This window comes from Perca fluviatilis, chromosome 13 (assembly GCF_010015445.1).
Source record: "Perca fluviatilis chromosome 13, GENO_Pfluv_1.0, whole genome shotgun sequence".
Lineage (NCBI taxonomy): Eukaryota > Metazoa > Chordata > Actinopteri > Perciformes > Percidae > Perca > Perca fluviatilis.
Genome location: NC_053124.1, coordinates 10208176 through 10233134, shown reverse-complemented (window position 1 = coordinate 10233134; position 24959 = coordinate 10208176). Strand labels below are relative to the sequence as shown.

The window sequence follows — 24959 nt, the reverse complement described above, 5'->3', positions numbered from 1 at the left end:
GATCGGTTCACAAAAATAAAAAGAAGTCAGAGCGTTTTTTTTTTTTCATCCCAGAATAGTAGAATAGAATAGCGGTGTAGCGCTGTGGAGATAGGTCTGGCAATGACAGACTACTCTTTATTTCTTTATATTTATATTTTATATCATGTAACTTCATTCAGAAGGTTTGAGTTTTTGTTCATTTTTAACAACTTAAAATAAAAAAAATTTAAATTGACCTTTCTCTAAGCCCCCCCCTTCAGCTGTCAAGCTTTCCGTTCTCGTATGGCACATATGCTGTTTACAATGAAAATGGAGGCCAATTACCAATTACCACAAATTTTTGAAACAACGGGCCCTAGATGTCATTCAGTTTCTAGCCAGCTAAAATGATACCTATCACTGGCAGATTCAAAAGAATCAGCGGTGGCTAGCTAGCTAATTAAGCTAACGTTAGCTCCACGAGTTGATTGAAAATGCTGCCTCTGGCTTACCTTTTTAATTTTTTTCCAGCTGACTCGTTCTTAAAACGTGAATATGCACATGACAACTTCATACATGGCGTTGTGCCAAAAGACTGAGGTTAAAGCTGCAAGTCTCAAGCAAAAAGCCTGCAAAAAACACGACGCTCCAAACTCTTTAAATGCCAAATATCATTCTACAGCCCCATACACACCAACATGTAAAGGAATCCACACAACCATCGCTGTTCAGGGGTGGTCTGCTGAACGGTCAATTATGTGTCTTCCTTACATCTCGTAAATGTTTGTTTTTAAAAGCGCTTATAAAACTCAAGTTTTAGGTATGTGCTTTTTCCTTACCAATCTTATCCTGTCAGTTCTCTTCTTTCAATGATTCCTTCATTCTCCTCCTCCCTCTAGTCTATTTCCCCTTACTTGTTTACCAGGTAAAGTGTCCATCAAAGCCAGACTGAGACAAAAAGCTGATAAGTGAGCAGCGAAGCGAGGGATAGGCAGTGGCCCGGGCCCGAATGAGAGAGAGAAGAGCTGACGCGCCTAAAGGGAATCTGAGAGTGGATATAATGAGAAACAAGCGAGAGGGAAGCTGGGGAGGGAAGAGAAATGAGGACAAGACTGGTGAAGGGGAGAAACCAGGAAAGGGGGAGTGACATACGAGAAAAAGAGCATTGTAACAGAGGGATAAAGAGTGAGTGGAAAGTCATAAATGGGAGAGTGAATGTGGATGAGGGTGGCCGTAGATAGAGGAGGAAAAAAAATGGAGCCTGATAAAGGAGGGAGAAGGTAAAAAATAGATGGCAGGGGGAGGGTTTCGGTGTGCTGGCAGAACTGAGGATTGAGATGGGAAAGTAATGGCTGTCTCTCTCAGCACAGCATTTACATACGCACGGCAGTATATAAAATCCAGCGTGTATGTGGTACTGATTAGCAGTCATCTCAACCAGCGAGACATTCAGACATTTACTCATTATCTCTAATGTGGCTGCAAGTCTGCTGTGTTCAGCTTTGCAGCATTTTTTCTGTCTCACTTTTTAGTGAACTCAGCAGGCGGGCATCAGTATTCAGGGGTTGGGGTCAAGAATTTGCAATTTTGTGGACAACACATCATAATTGAACAGGAAGCCCCGATGAAGATAAGGACGCTTTATCTTTAGCTGGATAATTCTGATGAAGTCCTTCGCGCCTTCACATAAAACCATGAAGTGGTGAACTAAACAAGTGAGAAGGTTATTAATATGTATGCTATGATAAGTAATAGGATGTGCGAGTGCACTTCAAATAATATTTGATTTTCCTAATTGATTAATCTATTCATTTGTTTTTGCGTTTTAGGGATTAGGCTGCCATTGTTGAATATTTTCCTTTTATGTCAACAAATCCCATGAAAAGACCAAAACCAACAATGTGTAACTCAGTCTCAATACTTTCCAACTTCCCTAGCCTGTCTGTGGCACTCAGCCCTAAGTCCATTTTGTTCCTAATGAAGAAGTGAATCTAGTAATGTAGTAATATCTAGTTTTCTAGTGTTAGGATTATGATTGGTCATCCAGCGGAGTTATGCTGGCGGGTAAACGGGGACCTCTGGGCCCGCCGTTCATTTGCATGCACAGCAGTACACAAAGCTGGTTACCAGCTAACACTAACGCAAGCGAGCTAGCCTTGGTTGACAAGGTGCTAACAGACGCTGAACAAGACATTTTTCGGCAACCAAAATGTTCCGATTAACTTTGATGAAGTGAAAACACAAAGAGTCAAAGTTTAAGACGGAAACATAGACACCCAAGTTCGTACAAGTTCACGGCTATTTTAATGTACACAGTGCCATGATTAGCATTGCTAAGCCTCGAGGGGTCATTTTCCCATAGACTTCTATGCAATCGGACTTCTTTTTTTGGAGCCAGTGGATTTGCGCCCTGCTGCAAATGAGATAGAATGCAGGTTTAAAGTGCTCATATTGTGCTTTTTGGCTTTTTCCCTTTCCTTTATTGTGTTATATATCTTGTTTGTGCATGTTATAGGTTTACAAAGTGAAAAATCACAAAGGCACTTACCATCTCCAACAGAAAACACTGTTCGCAAACTACTTCAAACAGCTCTATAGACATTTTCCCCGCAGACATGTTGACATGTCATAGTAGGAAAAGCACCATTAATGATGGCTGCATTCCACTTAGGAGAGGCCCTGGTATTGTGCATGCTGACTCGCTGAAATAGCTTACTGGGACACTTGATGGAATTGAGCCATTGTTAAGGTTATCAATTTCAGCTGTGCTTTTCCTACTATGACAAGTCAAAATGCCTGCTGTGAAAAAGGTCTATTGTAGTCCAGCCTTTACTTCTGTGACGAACTTGTGTCACTTTGTAACACACGTTGCTTGCCTAGCTGCTAGCGTGGCACGCCCTCATACTCTGCTTCTGACTGGCTAGTAGTCCTAGGTACCTAGGTACTGTGCATGTGCGACTCCCAACAAAGATGGACCAGAAGTGAGATGTCTCACTCTGTAATCTAAAACAGAGAGCTCAACACACAGGGTGAAAAGAGGAGCCGCAGCAATGTGCAGTACAACAAAAATATGTTTTTTTTTTTAATTAAGCCATGTACACCTATTCTGATATAACCTCTAAATACAATTATGAACCTGAAAATGAGCATAATATGAGCACTTTAAGGCACTTCTGCATTGGCTTCACTTTTCAGGCTGGGAAGTTGCCGCTTGGTTCATTGTAATGAAGGAACGTGTCGCAGAGTGTAACAATGGTTCACTGATGTGTTTATAATAGTGTTCAGACAACAATGGATCTCTATGACGCAGTGGAATAAATTATATCAGGCTTTTGCTAAACAGAAAACAAATGGTATTACAGTTGGATCAATTTATTGCTGAATTTCGTCTTTTTATGAGATTGTTTGGGAAAATATTGAATATCGACCTTACGTTTATTAAACTGATTTCCCCTATGGAATGTCAAAAACAAATGCTATCACAGTTATCAAAAACCTATGCCAATGGCCACAGTGACTGAAAAGATAAGAATGTTATCTATCTGCATGTAGATTACATATTCATGCAGGTTCTAATTGTACTGCCAGTCTGCAAAAGTTCTAGTGCTGGCAAAAAAAAAATTTACACCTGGATTTTTCTCTATCCCATTACAGCCTTGCATGTTAATGATAGTTTCAGAGGGGGTTCTGAGAGAAAATGGTTTACATTTCAAAACCAAGCCACACAGCCAAGTTGATTATCTGTATGCTTTTACAGCCTGGCATACCAGCTGGTCTCCAGCCAAGCCAGAGTGGAAACCCAGCATACATTTGCCCAGTGTATACATTTCATTAGGATTGACGCCCTGCATTTCTAGCATATGGTGCTGAATATGTAGTGATGAACAATAAACCTCAATTTGAACCTAAATCATCATTATCATTTTCCAGCCATGCCAGTCTATTCAAAGTTTGACACATGAGTAAACTTCTGGATTTCAAACCTGGCAGTTGTAACGTTTTGATTTTAAGTGAGACGCCACGGTGATGAGAGCTTGCCTTGTCAATCGTTGGAACTTTTTCTGAGTCATGGCTGTATTTATTTGTCATCCAACTCATATGGAAAAGTGTCATATTTTATCCCCGAACTGACAAGGGCTTTAAGGTTCCAGTTCAGAAAGGAGAGAATAACAGATGCATCATTTAACTGATGACACAAAGAGAGAAAGGCAGGAGATAAGACTCAACGTGCAATATTTCTAACCCAATAACAAAATGATACTGTAATCAAGACTGGGATTGTGAGGGCTCAAACAATCACAATAGGAGGAGCACCAAACGTCAATGTGCTTATTAGAGAGACACCGACACAGATAGACAGGGAGAGAGATGAGCTGCTACACAAAGGGCTGTAATAAAGACAGAAAGGAGGGAATGTGGATGGAGAGATAGAAAAAGAGAAAGTCCTTGGTTTAAAACAGAGCTTAGCTTGTTTAGTTGTGTGCTGACTAATTCCTGGACCTGAAGGACCAGCTATTCTTGCGAAGCAACTTACATTTCTGCTTTCTCTGACCAGTGATACAAACCTGAAGTTGAAAAAAAAAACAAAAAAAAAAGTCTGATGATCCGCTCTTGGGATTCGATGCTACTGATGAAGAGTAACCAGAACGTATGAATCAAACAGTTCTTGTCAAGAGGATACGACGTCCCCTCCCATGCTTTGACTGACAGCCATTTTGTGTCTTGTGTATTATTTGGCTACAGTCCAATTTTGGTCAAAACAAAGGTAAAAGTAGGTTTGTCCTCTTCTGTTTCCTGGTTGACTGATTGAAGCCATTGATTCTGCAAGTTCAGATTTGTGTCCATTGTTTTTGAAGAGTTCTTCATTGTGTAGAGAAGAGTTCCTGTACTGGTTTATCGGTTCTTCAGTACAATGGTGTCTGACAATGGCTTTCTGTTGGTCTCAGGCTCTGGAGGAAACACATTTACTGAGCTTGATGAGAGACAAAGGACATGATTTTTTTATATTGTAAGGCAGGAAACAATAGTCATTATAGTGTTTGATTTGTGTTATTTGCAAAACTTCGGTTTTATATTTTTCTTATTTCTAATTGACCGTGAGCTAAATCATCCCATCCCCCATAGCTACTGTTCCTACACCTGTTAAGCTTTCTATTTTAGCACTGCAGAAACTGCAGTATACAATGATAATGGTAGCAGATTTATCACTGAACATCGGTACAATGGTTTCTTGATTTCAGACAGAGAGACAAAAGCAGGCTACTCCTCTCCAGGCGAGGAACTCCAATTCTGCCAGAGGAAATGACTGTAGTTAGCAGATTGGATCAGCTGTACATAGCTAATTAACTTTCCCAAAATAAAAATAAAAATATCAGGGGGATCAGGGAGAAAACAGTTAATTAATAAGGAGATAGTCCCTTAGAGAAACTTAGTTCATTTTTGCAATTTAGGTTGTTGCAGAAGCACAGGAAGCAAAGGAAAAAAGCCTTGAAATCAACACATCCTCATACCTAGACGACATTATAGGTCGATTTCCATAGACTCCCATAATGACACATACGACCGTTTTAGTTACTGCCGCACGGTGGTGGTTTAATCATGTGACTGTAATCATATAAACGGGTGCAGTTTTAAACACGTAGTAAACGTAAAATGAAACTAGTTAAGTTTATGCAACAAAAATACTTAGGTTTAGTAAAACATCAGGGATTGGCTTAAAGGTGCACTATGAGTTCCTGCATGCCGTCACTTGTGTTGACGTTCCAAGTAAATACCAAACAAAACAGAACAAGCTCGCCCCTCCCCCCATGTGTCCGTAATTGTCATTACTAACTGACTGTCACTAACCCCCACCCCCTCCCCCAACCATCTTGTCGGTGATTGGCTGGAGTAGTTTGTTGTATTTTGGTGCACAGCCTGTGCCCCTAGTGTTTGTTTGACGTTTACGACCCCTGTGTTGTCTCCTGAGACCGGGCTTTTTCGCAGTGTATTCAGGGGGGCAGGCAGCTAGCGGATCAAGGAGAGATGCCTACGATTTGAGACAAAAATGAAATTGCGCTGAAACCGTGCAGGAACTCATAGTGCACCTTTAAAACGAGTCATGTAAAATTACTAAAATGAGGACGTAGGACTAATAGCTGTCAGTTAATTTTAAAATTACTTTTGGTTTCACTCAGGAGACACAAACTTCGGTCTCCTGAGTTTGTTTGACCCATCCACCACCCCATCCTAACTCCTTACGCAGAATTTTGGTGCTCCTGTATTTGATCCTTTCCCTTCCTTGTTTGCTCTCGCGATAATAACTACAGCTACGAGAGGCCGCTGCCTAACAAGAAACGTAATTATGGGTCGACCCATACGGTCGTTTTCTGGGTGAGGACGGGCTTCTAGAAATATATATAAAGAACACAAAGTATTTATATGAGGTATTACATTAGATGACAGCCAATAAAGAGTTCCTGTTTCTCACCTGTCCTGAGGTTCGAGGAGTTGGTTATTGCACAAGGCTATGCAAGGCTGGTCTTAAACGTTGCTGCGCAGTAGCCCCCCCTGTGGGTGCTCTGGGGTACTGCACTCTGAGGAATTCTTGGCTTTGTCCTTGTTGTTGTTGGGCTCGTTGTCTTTGATGATGTCATACTGACGACAAAACAGGACAATCACCCCTAGGAGACAAATGCATATGATAGTTATTCGTTAGAATAATCACTTTTTCCTTTAGTTTATGTTGCTCTCCTCCATGGTGAGTTTAGAGGTTAAGGTGCTATTGGAGCAGCAATCCTGGAGCTTTTAGAGGTTTTAGTGTTTTGATTGTGGACATTTCAAGTTGGGGATGAATACTTGTGTCATGTCACGTAATGTCGGGGTTGGTTTAAGAGGCTATTAGATTTTTTCTATTGCTAGACAATTTAAAGTCTAGCCAAAGACAATCATTTGAATTTGAACTAAGTTAAAGGAATAGTTTGACATACGAAATAGGCTTGTTCAATTAGAGTTAGAAGAGAAGATCGATACCACTTTCAGACATTAGAAACCTTCATCTAACTCTTGCCAAGAGAGTGACATGACACTGTCATGAACACATGACACTGTCATGACACATGAACCCTAACCCTAGCCCTAACCCTAACTTGTCATGAAAAAAACGAATGACACTTAATGACAGAAGCGTTATGTCATTAAAGTATGACTTGTTTATGTTTATGACACGTTCATGACAGTGTCATGTCACTCTTATGTAGACACCTTAAAGTAAAGTGTAACCGAACTATCTCAGAAAATGTCAAACTATTTCTTTAAATAGCAGTAATATAAGAGGGTTACATTGAAGCCTCTTAGCTCTATCCTGCCTGCATTGATCAAATATTTTCAAATTCAATCTCAACTTTTTTTTTGTATTTAAAAAATACAGAACCAAAATTATCGCTTACAGTTCACTATAGTCACGAGTAAATGAAACAAACTGTGTCCGTTCCCCCATTGTTATAAATTACCAAATCTCCTATTGCCTATACACCTTGAAATATTGATACACAGCAACATATTGAAATTTATTGAAAAAAATTCTGGTACAGGATATAAAATCCTCTATTCCAGACTCAAGCAACCCAAAACAATATATATATATATATTCACATTTGCATATGTTGTTTTCATAAAACACATTCAATTCATGATTGAAATTTTCTAACAATTAATAAATAAGTTACATAAATTACTGACAAGCTTTATAATTATACATTACACCTTTTGACAGGCAAAATGCATCCAACCTATTCTTAAAAGAATTAATTGAAGGGGAACGCACAACTTCTGGAAGCCTGTTCCATGATTTTGATGATACACATCACATGATATGTTGTTTCAATATCAGATGGAGGTGATGATATGTACTATCTCTGTTCATTCAGCTGTCTATAATGTGAAAATTAAGCGGACCAAACTGTAGCGAGAAACGGACATTTATACGGTGAACCATACAGACGGAGATATGAACTTGACGTCAAGATAGCCATGTGAGGCCTGCCTTCAGTCAAAAAGATTAAAAACATGGCAGAGGAGAGATGGATGTGGAGAGAGAGAGAGAGAACAAGCACGACAAAAGAAGAAAGAGAATAATTCATGACGGCGGAGGAGCGTGTGGAGGCAGGAGCAATCTGGCCCCAACAGTCTACAGTCTTGGCTGTTCTGCTTATGTCAGCCTCTGTTCGTCTGATCACTGCATTACCAAAACCAAGATGGAAGAGCTCACTGTGATGTCCCCCAGCATGCTCCACGTGCCCAATTAAAAGCTGAAGAACACAATTCACTACTTCACCTTCCCCTTCCTTTTTCCTCTTCTCAAGACTTGATTGCTTAGTTTTCACTATTTTCCATCCCTCTCCAACTCTCTTTGAATCTCGTCCTCTCACTGGTAATTGGCAAAGGGAGATACAGGCCGCTTGCGGTTATTGTATATGCCATATACAGTATTTGGGCCATATTTATATCTCATTTCACCTGGGGAAGTGGGTTAGGAAGGAATATTTATGGCTTTGTGCGTCTGTAAAACAGTGCTGAGATGTACAAAAGGATAACTGCAACACAGAGCATATGACTGGGAGGCTTAAATAAGCAGCAGCCACAGTCTAATAGTTTGAAAAACATGTAAACCAGGCACTTTAACTGACTTTACTGACAGACTGAGCATTTTCAGGTTGTTCTAACTACGCTAGCACATCAATGTGAATGCAATGCAAACCATAGAGCCTTTGTACATTTATACATACCTAAGTTTGCTTTATGTTGTTATTTAGCAGCATGGCTCTGGGTCCACATCTTAAATACTTCAACACTTTTTGAATGGACTGCTATGTACTGTACTATGTTGTACAGACATTCATAGTCTCCAGAGGAGGAAGCCGGCTAAATATCTAGAATGTGTCTGTAACGGTTCACACATTGCGTTCAAGCACATGCGCGCTAAACGCAATTTTACTCCCATCTGGGGCCATCTTTTGTCGGCAAGCTCCAAAAACTGTTGGCGAGTGACAAATAAGGGCAAAAGTCTTGTAGTGGGAAATCTCAAACTAAGATTTTTGAACAATCAAAACAGCTAACTCAAAAACAAACTTAATATCAGTCGGGAGATTTGCATGAAATAAAAGTCATACGCTTTCTCCCGCTATAACACATTTCTGTCTGTGTTGACAAGCAACTCTGGATAGAAATACACGATTTAAACCTGGCTTTGATGTGTTCTCATCACCAAACATGCTTTCATCATCCCAAAAGCACTACATAGTCTTCAGACAACACAGAGACAGATGACACCACTACCAGTGTGTTTGTCTATAATAGAGCGTCAGTCAGACAGTGGATTGCTATAAGGTCTGCAGTGATACATTTGCTGAAGAGGAACATTACCTGCCCACATGATGAGCACCACTACAATGATGATGAGTTCTCCAGCCCTCAGCTGAGCAGCCTGACCAAACTCCTCCATCGTCACCTCGTCTGGAGAGAGAGCACACACACACACACACACGCAGGCAGGTACGCAGGCGCGCACGCACGCACACACACACACACACACACACACACACACACACACACACACACACACACACACACACACACACACACACACACACACACACACATACACACAGAGAGTCAACAAAGTGCCACTGAGGACACTGTGGTTTATTGTCCCAGAGAGAAAATGTGAAATTGCCCATCACTCTGAAACTCTGCAGGGAAAGATAAAAGAATAAAGCACGGCGATAGGAGAGCACAGAGGCAGCCTGGTGTAAATTTTCCACTGTGGTCAGTGTAATTAAAGTTAAGTGAGAGCAGAGGTCTACAGAGACAGAGAGAGGTGGATCCAAACCCCATCCCTCACTGTGATTCTCATGCTGACAGGCAACAAGGTTAAAGGTTTGAACACATTCTGGACCACGACTTCCCACTCTCTGTTGCCAACAGGCGGCCTGGTTTCCTGATTTCCCCTGGTCAAACTGGTTGATTTCCATGGCATAGCACTGTATGATATCAAAGGGGTCTCCAGAACCCACTAGTTGAAGGGGGTTGGCCTTGAAATTATAATCCAGTATATATAGCATCATTTTACTAGCTATTTTACTATATTTTACAGCTTAGTGCTGGAATTTATGGAATGGCCACAGCCAATAAAATCTTAATCTTAATGCCATTTTGCAGTAAAATAACATATAATATATAATTGTGTACGATAGATAGCCAAAGTGAAACCGGAACTTCCATGTTCTCTTCCTCATTCAAAGTCCCGTTGACATAGTGCTGTTAGTGAAGTGGATGCTGATTTGTCTAATATGGACAGTACACAGGACGGGATGTCATGACTTCAGGTTATGTTTTTCGCTAATCCTGCTTCGGTGTCTTGATGAGTTGAGGAATAAGAGGTGCTTCTGTGGTCAGGCTTGCTCTCAGGTCTCTTGTTGCCATGGTGATCCCTCTGAGCTGAAGCTAAGACCTCAAGGTTTGGCAGAAGGGAGGTATTACTCCTATGGAGTTGGAAGTAATAGCAGATTACATGTTTCTGTTGTGAGAGGACACCTATGATAGACAGTTCTCTGAATAAGATAAGCTTGGGCTGGGTATGACCTGAAGCTGTAAGTTGATGTCTACTGTATGTCTCAGGTTGTACACTGACCCTTCAGGTTGGAGAACGCGGCTGATCGGCAACTATGGGTGGGTGCAAAGTCTCCGTGGTGGCCTTGTTGACGGACTGGTCCAGGACGTGGGGGGGACAAATACGACTCACAAGTACTCCAAAGTTGTCTTATTCACATGTTGGGCCCTATCTTGCACCCGGCGCAGCGCAGCACAAAGCCCGACTCAAGTGTCTTTGCTAGTTTAAGACCGCCGCAGTTGTCAATTTCCCGTCCAGCGCCCACGTCGTTTAAATAGCAAATGCACCTGCGCCCATCTGTGCGCCCATGGGAGGTGTGTTCAGGTGCATTCTGGGCGTATTGCTATCTTGAGACAGCGGGAAGTGATCGCACCACTGACCACTGACCACTGAGCGTTTCATGGTTATTTTAACAGCGAATTAGTAAAATGTGCCTAGGCTTATACACAGCGTGCGCACACTATGCTTGTTACATACACACACAGGGAAGCGCAGCAGCACACAAACATGCAAAAGATTACAAATAAAACTATTACGGTGCAAATCCGCCATCCGCCATCACAAGGTCCAAACGCGCCTGGCTTTTAAAGGGAATGGGAGATGACCCTCTGATTGGTTTATTGAATTAATGAAGACACTAAGTACAACCCTTTTGAACCATGCGACCGGACCCTTTTTTCCGCCGTCAAACTAGCAAAAGTGACACGCACTTAATGCACCTGCCCCAGGCGCTTCACACCGTGCGCTTAGATCGTTAAAATAGGGCCCGTTGATTCACGAGTCACCCAGTTTCGGTGTGAACTGTGCAGAGGCTGAGGTTGAGACTTCTGGAGATTGATATGAAATCACCGTGGCTAAGCTAGCTGTTGACAAACAAATCCCTTCAAATTGTCATGCTGCCTGCTTGTTAAACACAAGTGGCAACCTCCGGGCCTGAGGAATAAATCAAAAGCGGAAGGGCCAAACAGAATTACCCCTAACCCTAACCCTAACAGAATTAAACATATTTACAGCCTGGCACAACATGGTTTTAGTCACTATAGCTAACTTCTCCCTTCATGATCACTGATTTCATTATTTTATAACTCAGGTGATACATGTTTTCAGACATATTTTTGCGTAATTAAGTGCATTTCACTTTGAGTGGCAGTTGGCTGCCATCATAGGAAGCGAGCATAGAGTGTGTTGCCCTTGTTTGTCCAACACACCATTTAGTGTGTCCTACTGTACATACTCTTCTGACTAAAACTATTCACAACTTAAAGCTTTTGTTTAGAAGACAAAGACTACTGCAGCTGGGCTGGGAAGAAAGGAACACTGTGGTTGTACTGGAACATCTTCCATACTGCACAGTATGTGAATACTGGAAGCAGGCCGCTGCCGCACCTCTGTCAGAGATAAATTAAAGGTTGAAACAGTTCCGACAGAAAGGAGTCTCTAAAATGTTTTACTGCTGTAAAGATTGATTTACAAAACTGCAGACTCTGCAGCTCCTTGTATAACGTAACAACCAACATTACACCTTAACACTAGCCATCAAAGATTTTACTACATTATGTAAACTTCAGTGCATTCAGGACTTTTGCAATATTTTGTTGTTATTGGATATGAGCGTTAGACAGATAAAGACAGAGAAATAGGCAGATAGAAAACACAGACAGTTGTGTGTTGCGTTGCATTGCGCCTGCAGATACTAAATGGTGTCAGGCTGATTAATACCTGCTTAAAATGGGAGGAGAGCAGTAATGGCTGGGAGATTTAATCAGGAAAGCTAATGAATGATTCCATAAAAAAACACACACACACACACACACACACACACACACACACACACACACACACACACACCTTTTGCACACTGGTAACTTCCATCAAAGTCGGAGCAGACAAAACGATTCAGCCCCTCAACATCAAGACAAGTTGTCTGTATGTATGTATGTCACACAACCTCACATACACTGCAAAGTATAGCTATCAAATAGCTAATACGTTTGTTTAGTATTGAGGGTTTTTCGTAACACAACTGAAGACATCAACCACAACTGTGAGATTTTTTTATTTTACCTCTAATTAATTTACTTGTTTAAAGAATTTGGCAGAGAGTAGTAAAAAATAATTCCAAGCTCTCCCACTGTGCTGCTCTTAAATGATACCTACTTATTCCAAATACCATGTCCAAATAACATGAACATGATAGAGATGGTCCGATACCGATACCATCTCTAATCTGAATAGCCTTATTCTCGTTAACAGTTATCCCTGCTGCCAAGAAGATGCTGGCTTATGCTGTAAACTGCCACATACAGTTGCAATGGTTTGACATACACATACAGCGTTTTTCCATTACATGGTACCTGCTTGACTCGCCTCGAGTCTACTTCTTTTTTGGTTTTCCATTACGAAAAAAAGTCCCTGGTACCTGCTAACAGGTCCTTTTTTTTAGTATAACCTCCATCGAGGTTCCAAGCGAGCTGAGGCGATACCAAAAGGTCACGTGAAAACCTGCAGACTACTGATTGGTCAGGGAGAATCGTCACTAATCACTGCGTCATCATTGCTAGCGACAGACGGGGGTGTCATGAAACAAACCCGCCATTTTTAAATGGTTTAGCCAGCGGTGTTTTTTTTTGCTGCCTCCAGCTTCATTTGAACTAAATTTGTCTTCTGGCTGTGGCAACAGCCACATGCCAAAAGTCACTATAGGTGACGGCAGTTTCCTGTGGCGTCGCTATGACGACCAGCCATGCTTGCAGGCATGAGGCGGTACTAAATCTGTAGTGGAAAATGGAGGACGGGGCACCGCGGCCGAGTCGGACCAAGTAGAGTAGAGTCGAGCTGGTACTAGCAGTGGGTAAGCGTCAATATACTGTATACATATGAGCTGTCAAAGTTACCACAATAATAACACGTTCTGTGATTTGGGCCTTGGGCCGCTCCGTAGTTTGGGAAATCAGGAAGCGATGCAGAAGTAACGTCGTGGATGGCTAGCAGAAACAAACCTCCTTGAGAAGAAATGGATAAAGAAAAGGGTCTTTTGAATGGCAAATTTAGTTTCAAAGCCCTTATAGGTGGTTCTCTGGACAAGACTACAGTAAAGTTATTTGCATGTAGTGTCGATGTGAATTGAGTTACCACCGGAGTACGTCAAGTCTCAAATACCACTTGCTTGTGATCCTTTATTTTCCCACATAAGGTTAGACATAATTACATTATTACATTTAGCTGACTTGTACAATGTGTCTGTTTCTGTAATGCACAAGGTACGTCATTTTGTGTTGAGCTGCTTAAAGAAAATGGGATATTAAGTTAACCTTTACAAATTTAAAGTGGGAAACTTAGTAGTACTGTTACATTCAGGTCAATGTGCCCGTCTGTTGTTGCTTGATTAGCTTGAGTTTGCCATATGATGCTTTCAGCATATCTTTTGTGCACACAGTACCTTTGAGGTGATTCTGGAGAGAATTCTAGACCATGTTTGTCATTTTTAGAATTTTTGCAACAATAATAAATGTTTGCATGAAGCCAGCATATTTGTGAACTCCAATGTTAATAAGAGCATTAAAGGGTTAATTTAATTTATTTAATTGTGGTTAATTTGTGATGAATTGCGAGTTAACTATTGACTATCTTGCGACATATATATATATATATATATATATATATATATATATATAGGCCAAAAGTTTGGACACACCTTCTCATTCAATGCGATTTCTTTATTTTCATGACTATTTACATTGTAGATTCTCACTGAAGGCATCAAAACTATGAATGAACACATGGAATTATGTACTTAACAAAAAAGTGTGAAAGAAAAACATGTCTTGTATTTTAGATTCTTCAAAGTAGCCACCCTTTGCTTTTTTTGATAGCGCTGCAAACCCTTGGTGTTCTCTCAATGAGCTTCATGAGGTAGTCACCTGAAATGGTTTTCACTTCACAGGTGTGCCTTGTCAGGGTTAATTTGTGGAATGTTTTCCCTTATTAATGGGGTTGGGACCATCAGTTTTGTTGTGCAGTCAGGTTGATACACAGCCAACAGCCCTATTGGACAACTGTTAGAATTCATATTAGGGCAAGAACCAATCAGCTAAGTAAAGAGAAACGAGTGGCCATCATTACTTTAACAAATGAAGGTCAGTCAGTCCGGAAAATTGCAAAAACTTTGAATGTGTCCCCAAGTGCAGTTGCAAAAACCATCAAGTGCTACAACGAAACTGGCTCACATGAGGACCGCCCCAGGAAAGGAAGACCAAGAGTCACCTCTGCTGCTGAGGATAAGTTCATCCGAGTCACCAGCCTCAGAAATCGCAAGTTAACAGCAGCTAAGATTAGAGACCAGATGAATGCCACACAGAGTTCTAGCAGCAGACACATCTCTAGAACAACTGTTAAGAGGAGACTGCGCGAATCAGGCCTTCATGGTCAAGTAGCTGCTAGGAAACCACTGCTAAGGAGAGGCAAGAAGCAGAAGAGATTTGTTTGGGCCAAGAAACACAAGGAATGGACATTAAAACAGTGGAAATCTGTGCTTTGGTCTGATGAGTCCAAATTTGAGATCTTTGGTTCCAACTGCCGTGTCTTTGTGAGACGCAGAAAAGGTGAACGGATGGATTCTACATGCCTGGTTCCCACCGTGAAGCATGGAGGAGGAGGTGTGATGGTGTGGGGGTGCTTTGCTGGTGACACTGTTGGGGATTTATTCAAAATTGAAGGCATACTGCACCAGCATGGCTACCACAGCATCCTGCAGCAACATGCCATCCCATCCGGTTTGCGTTTAGTTGGACCATCATTTATTTTTCAACAGGACAATGAACCCAAACACACCTCCAGGCTGTGTAAGGGCTATTTGAACAAGAAGGAGAGTGATGGAGTGCTGCGCCAGATGACCTGGCCTCCACAGTCACCGGACCTGAACCCAATCGAGATGGTTTGGGGTGAGCTGGACCGCAGAGTGAAGGCAAAAGGGCCAACAAGTGCTAAGCATCTCTGGGAACTCCTTCAAGACTGTTGGAAAACCATTTCAGGTGACTACCTCTTGAAGCTCATCAAGAGAATGCCAAGAGTGTGCAAAGCAGTAATCAGAGCAAAGGGTGGCTACGTTTTTGTTAAGTACATAATTCCATATGTGTTCATTCATAGTTTTGATGCCTTCAGTGAGAATATACAATGTTAATAGTCATGAAAATAAAGGAAACGCATTGAATGAGAAGGTGTGTCCAAACTTTTGTCCTGTACTGTATATATATATATAACTTTATTTACAGACTCAAGGTCCAGATATAAAAGTACACATAACATATTACAGGAAGGGTACACACAAACATAAAAACATACAGACATACTGTCTACCACATATTACATAAAGGGAACATACAAAACATACATACATATACAGACACAAAGACATATATATATATATATATATATATATATATATATATATATATATAAAAAGACAGACATAGTGCTGGAGCTGGTACTATTTCAGCATGGAAAGTGATGGCAGATAAAATCAAGGATTTACTGTAATTATAATGTCTACTTATTGATACAGCACATTTTTAATCTTTGTGTCATGCAAATATTATATTGAGATCCGTGGCTATGGGATGAGATTGGGCCGCCACTGGGTTTTTGCATTTAGATTTGTTTTGTGTTGTATTTTAGTTATGTTTATGTATTTTGCTTGCATACATAGATCTGCAGCAAAAGAACAAAAAATTATTACAAAAAAATGGCTAAGAATTTTGATGTTAAATCTGCCACTGTTATCTGTTATCGTTGTAAACTGCATAGTGCAACAGACAGACGGTCAGTCGGAAGGAAAAATGGCCATTTACTAGAAACATTTTGCAGAGAACATTGTTTAGACACTGCAGAAGAGACTAAGGGCCCTATTTTAACGATCTGAAACGCAAGTATGAAACGCAAAACGCAAGTAGCTTTCTGGGCGGATCTCAGGCGCTGTTGCTATTATAACAGCGGGATAAGTCTAGCGCCCGACGCAAATTTAAAATGGGTTGGTCTCAAGTAGCTAGGTGTGGTTTGGGCGTAATGTGAAAATAACCAATCAGAGCATCATCTCACATTCCCTTTAAGAGCAGGCGCACTTGTTCCATGGCGGATTGCCATTATGACGGCAGATTTGCCTGGCGCACGCCAGCGGGAGCTGTCCGGGATGCGGCAAAGTAATAAATGCCCGTCTTGTCCGGGTGGCTGTTGCTGCGGCCTCTCGGGCGCATCTCCTCAAGTCTGTAGAGGATTGCTGCAGCCATGGAGCGTGGGTCTCCAAACGCACCACCTGCACCTGTTGTGCCCCTTCCTCCTCCCCCAACTCCATCTCTGTCCACCAGCTCCACCAGGAGCGCATCGCGCATTGCCACTCCCGGACCTTCAAGTGTCCAATCCCACCGTAGTTCAACATCACTTCTCCTTAAGTCCTCTAATATTTCCTCATTTATGTCATCAACACATCCATGATTCATGGAAATGTCAACTACACAATAGCACACAGAACAACAGGCTGAATACGGTAGGTGTCCGGTATGTTAACGTAACACATTAACAGTTATTGAACTATACAATAGCACACAGAACAACTAACTACCAGGGCGTTGGGCATGGATGTATTAAAAGGCGTGGAGACGTAACTGCACCGTTGACAAGCCCCTCCCGACTCGTTCCTCCAGCTCTGGCCATCTTGCTTTCAGCCCGCGGTTAGCCGATTAGCTTTCTTTGTTTTCTTCATTGCAGTAAAAGTAACCTTTTCACCAGTCCCTCACAAGTTTCTCCCTCATTTCAAACTTTCTTTCTGCTGCTCGATTACCGTTTTTGGCTGCATATTTTACTACCTGCAGTTTGTTATCTCTTTTCTTTCTCAGTTGTCTTTAGGAGCAGCATTCTAGTTGTCACAAGCCTAGAGTGCCCTCTCGCAGCTGTAGACGGTAACGTTTTCAGTATGAATTAATGTAAAAACATGTTAAATTATATATATTTTGATATATAAGTTGCACCTGACTATAAGTCGCAGGACCAGGCAGGTAGATAGGGAAGAGATATGTACGGACGGGTTGCACCGCTTACATTATGGCCAAGCATGCGCCACTAAAATAGCATCTGAATAACGCGCTACTGACTTTAGACTAGCGCCACTAACTTTAGACCAGGTTTTTCCTGGTCAGTGGCGGAATTGTTTTCTGAAACTGCAAAATAGCATCAGGGAACGTTTTCCCCTGAACACGCCTCCTCTTTTCGCTGAACCGGCCCCGGGAGCGCAAATTCATTCCCTAATTTACCGACATGCGTCTGTGGAGGGAAAAGTCCGCTGTGTGTCGGGTGCAAAATAGGAATGATACATGTGTCGGTGTACAAAGGCAATTTCGCTGGGTGCAAGATAGGGCCCTAAATGTCTTGTATCACTCCCCCCCCCCCCATAGGGACCTGGACAAGCCCCCACACAGGGGGTGTCTCTAGGGAATAAGTTGCGTCCTAATGTCCCGTTTCCTTATCAACTTGCCGCCGATGAGCGATTTAGCATTATCTGTGTCCCTCTGAAGCAGCTGCTCTCGGCACTATAACTGGGTCAGACTTGATAAAATAGGAAGTACTGCAAGCCGCTCCAGATAACAGCAGCCTCTGCATTGAGAATTAGACTGATACATTTAAATGGGAGCTGGGGTTCTCAACATGACAGCAATTTCTGTGTTTTATTTCATCGAAATTGTTAAATAACCATTTTCTTTGTGGTGATTAAGCAAAACACAAATAAAACAGTAATCTGCTGGGTTACTGCCTCTGGTTAAAAGCTATTAAAAATCTGTGTATGCATGTACCTGCATGTGTAGATGTATGTGTGAATGTGTGTGTGTGTAGATTTGTGTGTATCAGCGAAGGAAAAACCGAGAAGCAGAATGTTTGTTTACTCTCCTGTGTGAATGCATGATTACTTCTGTGTCTGTGTGCTTTTATACTTACATTTTTTTGCTCTTGCTTGTATTGAATTATAATCATCAGCCTGCCTGTTTATATGCTTGTCGCATGTGCTGTGCAGAAGTGAAAACTCACACTGTTAGTGTCAGGCTTATTATTGTTTTGGGGTTTTTGATGATTTTCACGGAGAAAAAAGCATGAATTTCTGCAAAGGATTACATCACTTTAAGGCTTTTTGCACGATTTGATGTCCCCGTTTTTTTAAGCCCAGGTTTTGGTATATCTTGTGTAGATACATTACTCAATAACCAAGTAAAAATAATGTGTTATCGTCCCTCACCTGGGCTCTTGGACGCCATCTTCTCCGACTCTTTGGGCGTTCTGAAGAGGACCGGCTCACTTGCAGGGCTGCTGCCTCCCATGCTGATGCTCTGAACGTGAACGATGTACTCCGTATCCTCATCCAGATCCCACAATGCACAGGAGCGCGTGGTGGTGTTGACTTCCTGGATGAACCTCAACATGCGTACATCCTTCTTCTGCAGAAAAGCGAGGAGAAGAAGGACAGAGGAGAGCAATAAGGGCCAGGAGACTGGGTGTAATGTGATACTTTATTGATCCCTGCAGGGAAATTCTCTTTCTTGGCACCACCTCAGCAGAGGGGTGTCAGGGTTAAACTGGTGCATCAGGCCACTATCTGATACTTTGTAACCACAGATTATAGTGGCTTTTGATTCTAAATATTTCAGAAGTTTTTTTTCCCAATGTGCCAGGAGCAGAATTCTGGAGGAAGCACTTACTGTGCTTTTTGTAATTTCTTCAACATGAAAAGGGAATATTGGCACAAAGTAGCAATATCTGCAGTCAAAACCCTGCATCACTAACTAGAGTCACAAGTTCAGCTTCACCATGCTCCTTTAAGGCAATATAAAAGAGTTGTCTACTTGTTAGCGAAAATTGCTTGGATACATGTTCTATGAGATGCAGATTTCTGGTGGCAAAGTCAGATTTTCTGCTGACGATCCCTCTTGAGAAATTTCAACAAGCTGCCCTCTGGTTAGGGCTGATATGGCGCGAATGCAAACACGTCCCTCTTGGTTAACGGGAAAAAAGCTGAAAGAAAGCCTCCAGGGCTTTGTCCTGCAGTGTAATTAAGCTTAAAGAAACAGAGTGCTTCTCTGGCCATATGTATGCTCTGCTTGAAATGTACATTATTATCCAGCTAGGACTGCTTGCTCAGGTCAAATGGTTCCTGCTAGATCAAGAGTAAATCTCCTTAGGGGATTTCTTATTCTAATTAAACAGCACTTAGACAAAACATACATTTGAAAGTGTATCTACTACTAGCTTGATGCAACTTTTTGACTTCTGAAAACTTGCATTTCCTCAGCCTGTTCTGTCTATTTTATCTCAATCAGGGGTATTCAAATTCAAAATGTAGCCCCCCTCCCGCATTGGACAAAATTGAGACCACTGCCCCCTGAGCCTTTGTAATGTCCAACAGTATTGACAGTGCAACATGAAAAAAATAGGTTTATATTAATGGATTCTTCACTTTGGAACTCCAGTTCCCATAATACTTTGGGGGACATAAGAAAGAAATATGACGTTGACACGAATTCAAAAATTGCGGTTTGATGAAAAAGAAAAAAAAAAGTGATTCCCCCAACACCCTAACCTGACTCCGCCAGATGGATTGCTTCACATTTGCTCGGCATATCCATCTGGGAACTTTCCGTTGGAGAACTTTTGGGAAGGGGCGAAAATACTGGTTAGCTGATTGGATAAACCATCTGTCTATCACCTATGTTGGTGATAGACGGGCCAAATCAACCAATCAGATCAACGAAGCGTATGAAAATACAACCACAAGCCCTGCTGCTGCAGGCAAAGCATAGCTCGTTAGCTCAGCAAGCAAGCAACATGTCGGTAAAGGATATTTGCCGTTTGTGTAACGAGAATTTAGGAATAAAAGGCACCCTTTCAGGTTCATATTCCAAAAGAAGGATCCAAGAGAAAAAAGCATTAGCGAGCAGCTAACAGAATTAGGGCTACCGCTGTCTGAAAATACTGGTTAGCTGATTGGATAAACCATCTGTCTATCACCACCTAAACCCGCCTCAAAACCAACACTGATTGGCCCGCCGTTTGGCGAACGACTCCAAATTTTCTCTATCTCAAGATGCCAGACTGATCTGGGAGTGGAAAACTGGAACTCGCGAGATCAGGACGGTCTCACGAGGCTACCAACACCCTGCTTTTCGATGATGTTCACGTCGCGTAATTACGTCACTTCATAACGTTCCCATGGCAACAGGGGAAAGTGGCTGCTCTTGTGTGAAGTAAACGCAACATTTTTCAACTTTCTGCTAAGATATATGTGACTTTTTTTGCAACGAAAATGCGGGGATTATGAAATCATGCAAGACCAACATATTCTGCGCAAAAATCGGCAATTTATGTGGCAAAAGTGCGGCGTATTTGAAAAAATGCGGCCCCCGCATAAATATGATTATGGATTGAATTATGCGATCGCATAGTCGCGTTTTTCTGGAGGGACTGGACTAACTAACCCATTGTTTTAAGATGAACCTGCATGCACCTGTCCCTTTCACCTCATGCGGTTTCTTTGCTTCATGCCGCTCCCACTCCACAACTATTTGAAAACCTCTTATCTAAACTTTGTCCAAAGTTGCCACTTACTCTCTACACACACTCACATGAAGGACACGACACGTATGGAGGTACCTGTTGAGTGATGGCGAATCCAATGACGGGGTCCCCCTCCAAGATTTCCCACGTTACAATGGCGGAGTTTCCCTCAATCTCTCTGATGGTCACATTGAGTGGAGCTGACAGCAGGGTGTCTGACACACACACACACACACACACACACACACACACACACACACACACACACACACACACACACACACACACACACACACACACACACACACACACACACACACACACACACACGGCATGGCCACAGGAAACAAATTAGAATAGAGACAGGCTATTAATATTCTGTCACTACACCGTGTAATACATACACTAGATGCTACAATGTATCTTCCCCTCTCCATCGCCCTCTCTCTCTTTGAACTTGTTCTCTTCTTGCTCTCTTACCTTCCCTTAAATCTTCTCTTCTCCGACAGATTAATCCTTCTGCTTTCATTAATACCAGGCCTAATTAACCACACGCAGGTCTCTTGGTGGTTCCCTTTAAAAAGGCTCTCTTTCTAATCTGTCTTTGTCTTGGTGTTTCTCTCTCATCCACACACACTCACACACATTTTCCTATCCTTCCCTTTCCCTTTCTTCTCGCTTCTTCCTTCTCCCACGCACATCTCATTAATATGTGACTCGTGAGGATGTCTTCCCTCGTTTGTACTGCCGATTGATTTTAATGCTTGGGCTAAAAAACAAACTCACATCCCAGAATTCAATGCAATGTTTGTTGATCGGGAGATGAACAATAATGGATTAAATTACCGGCTTGCTTAACTTTCTTCCTTCCTTCACCTTAAATGGAGCACACGGTGGAGAAAGAGCACATTGGTAAGGTGTGTGGGAGATAAATTACCTGTTTGTGTGTTTGTGTGTGATCAGAGCCAGGGCTCTAAGACATTGACATTGCTTGTTAAAGACCTTACCCTTCTTGCAGTTTTAACCTTCCCCTACAGGTGTGTACCATGTCTTAAAGCAGCTATAATCAATATTTTTTATATTAACTATGTATTACATGACTACTTGTATGTGAAAATGGCTGCTCAGTAAAAAGGAGTTGATGGAGACCAAAACCGAGGTAGAAGGACAGTAAATATTGACTTACATTCATCAGGTGAGTCAACCCTGTCTACTAAAAACATACATTTCTATACAACTAAATTGCATGCTCATTTACATTTTGGCGGTAATGTATTTTCTTCTGGATTACATTTAGTTTCAACACGTCGTCATAGCAGCGACAGGTGCACGTTGTGAACCGGTGGCAGTTTTAACATTGTGAATTAAAGCATGTCTACTGTTATAGGTTTAGGCAACAAAACTACTTTGTTATAGGTTTAGGAAAAGATCATGCTCCTGGTTAAAATAAAAACGGTTGTTGCGTAACTTAAAATTTCCCCCTGGGTGAAAGTCCTGTGTTTAAAAAAACTATTTTAAACGCATTTGTGATACGTCAAGAACAAACGCAATGCAGGACAAAATATATTTCCCTCGAAACTTAATTGAGAATGCACTTTAGTTCTATGGGAGCGTACGTTTTAGGAGACAGGGCTGGGTGGATAGAAAGTAGGGCTGTCAATTATTTTCTTAGTCCCTTTCTGAGTCCCGGAGGTGACATGGAGGAAAAAGAAAAAGAAGAAAACAATGTAGCCTACTGGGGACAAACACTTTTGCGCGATCTCGACTTTGTGACATTGAAGAAAAAACAAAAAAAAACATGTACTGGGGGGCAAACGCTAAACTCGAGATCTCAACTTTCAAACTCGAGATCTCAAGTTTGAGTTTGAGTAGCTAGCTAGCTAGCTACTCAGGTTAGCTACTCAGGTTAGCCTACAGTAATTGACATCAACAGTCAACGACAATGTTCATAATAACATTTCACGTTGGTATTAATTAGTAATCTTATCAAAATAAACGATGGATGTATTTAGCTAGACAACCAAGGAGATGTAATCATTATGTCGTGTTACTATTAGCTAGTGGCGCTACTAAGGTTATCCTTATTGTTTGTTGGATTTTCAAACTCGAGATCTCCAGTTTAGTGTTTGCCCCAGTACATGTTGTTTTTTTTCCCTCCATGTCACCTCACTGTTTGGTCTACAACATGTCAGAAAATTGTGAAAAGTGTCTATCAGTTTTCCAAAGCCCAAGATGACGTCCTCAAATGTCTTGTTTTGACTACAACTCAACTCCTATTCAGTTTACTGTCACTGAGGAGTGAAAAAAACTGGGGGAAAAAAAAAATCTAAGAAGCAGGAATCACAGAATTTTCACTCGAACCGATTAACTATCAAAATAGTTGGCTATTATTTTAGTAGTTCACAACTAATCGATTAATCTTTGCAGCTCTACTAGAACACAGAAATGTCTAGCTAAGCTTTGCTAACGTTAGCTAACATTAGCCACCATAGACTAATGGTTATTTGAGAGCAAGTAAGGCTGTAGCCTGAGTGTGTGTCGTTGCTTATGAATGTTGCTTATGTGTGTGTGTGTGTGTGTGTGTGTGTGTGTGTGTGTGTGTGTGTGTGTGTGTGTGATCCAAAACACTGGTCTTTCTACCTCTCTGTTTACTGATCACAAGCAGGAACTGCAGTCTGTCACTCTTTGCAAATTAGATTGTCACATTGCCAAACCTCTGCAAATATTGAACACACGGCCTCCGACTTGTTCGCGGAGTCAAATAATCGTATTACAGGAAGTAGAATGTACTCTCCGTTTCTCTGTGTCTGCCCTACGCTAACAATATCACCAGAATACAGCAGAGAAAAATGTGTGTGTTCTCCAACATAGTGTTGGAGAAATTAATTTTTTGGTGCAGGGCAAACTCTCTCAGTGGCTCCCAAAGGCTCTGTGTGTGTTTGTTGATGCAGAGTTTGGTGTGTGTGTGTGTGTGTGTGATACATTGCTATTATTCCCTGTTTGACTCGCTGTTTTCCCGCTGTTTATCTTCCAGCACTCACACACACACACACACACACACACACACACACACACACACACACACACACAGAAACACAACACAATAGCAGAGAGGGATTCCTATCCATTCTTAAGCCCTTTGCAGACAAAAAGCTAAAGGCTGGCTGCAGAATCTCTAAACTCCCTCTTAAAACTGCATTCATCTCCACCTTTAGGAAGCCAAATATCAAATCTCTGGAGGCTGAGATGAAGCCCACATGATCTTATCGCCAGGATTTTCGGCTTTTCAAATGACTATCTGTCATCTCTCAGTTTATCATCGGGACACAATGTAACCAAGCTCTTACGCTTGAGATGAATGCTCTTCTTGAATATAATATAAGCCGCTGCAGGTTAAAAATATGCAACACCATGAAAGATAGATGAGGTACATAGATAATATGCCAAGATTAGATGCGTTCTGCATGTAGGGCTTTAAATATGAAAACCTCATTTTTGTTTAATCTCATACTGTTCCATGTTCGTTAGAAATAAAATTAATAATATCCAAAGTGCAGCCACAACGAGAAGTGAAATACATTTAGCCTATGCCTGTGTGCACTAGGACTGGCTTTCGAATTTAATACTGAATTGCCTCTAAAGTATCCAGTATCGAAAAATGCCTCGTCATTCAATGCCCAATTTCAATACCTAAGGAGTGAATCTCATCAGCATCAGGTAGCCAATAAGCACGCAGCATTGCTTCTACCAAGCTCTAACAATG

General features: G+C 41.6%; 1 protein-coding gene across 3 annotated transcripts in view; it reads right to left on the bottom strand.

Moving 5' to 3' along the window:
* Positions 1-3377: 3377 nt before the first annotated feature.
* Positions 3378-24959, bottom strand: part of fndc5b (fibronectin type III domain containing 5b) — a 23603-nt gene continuing 2021 nt past the window's right edge. For 2 of the 3 annotated variants that reach the window (XM_039819342.1, XM_039819343.1), the window contains 5 exons: positions 21293-21411; positions 18885-19083; positions 9364-9453; positions 6431-6623; positions 3378-4910 (listed from right to left, as the gene is read on the bottom strand). In XM_039819342.1, coding sequence (XP_039675276.1) covers positions 6484-6623; positions 9364-9453; positions 18885-19083; positions 21293-21411 — 548 coding nt within the window. In that variant the 3' untranslated portion in view covers positions 3378-4910; positions 6431-6483. The remainder of the gene's footprint in view (positions 4911-6430; positions 6624-9363; positions 9454-18884; positions 19084-21292; positions 21412-24959) is intronic. The other variant, XM_039819344.1, reaches the window with a different exon arrangement.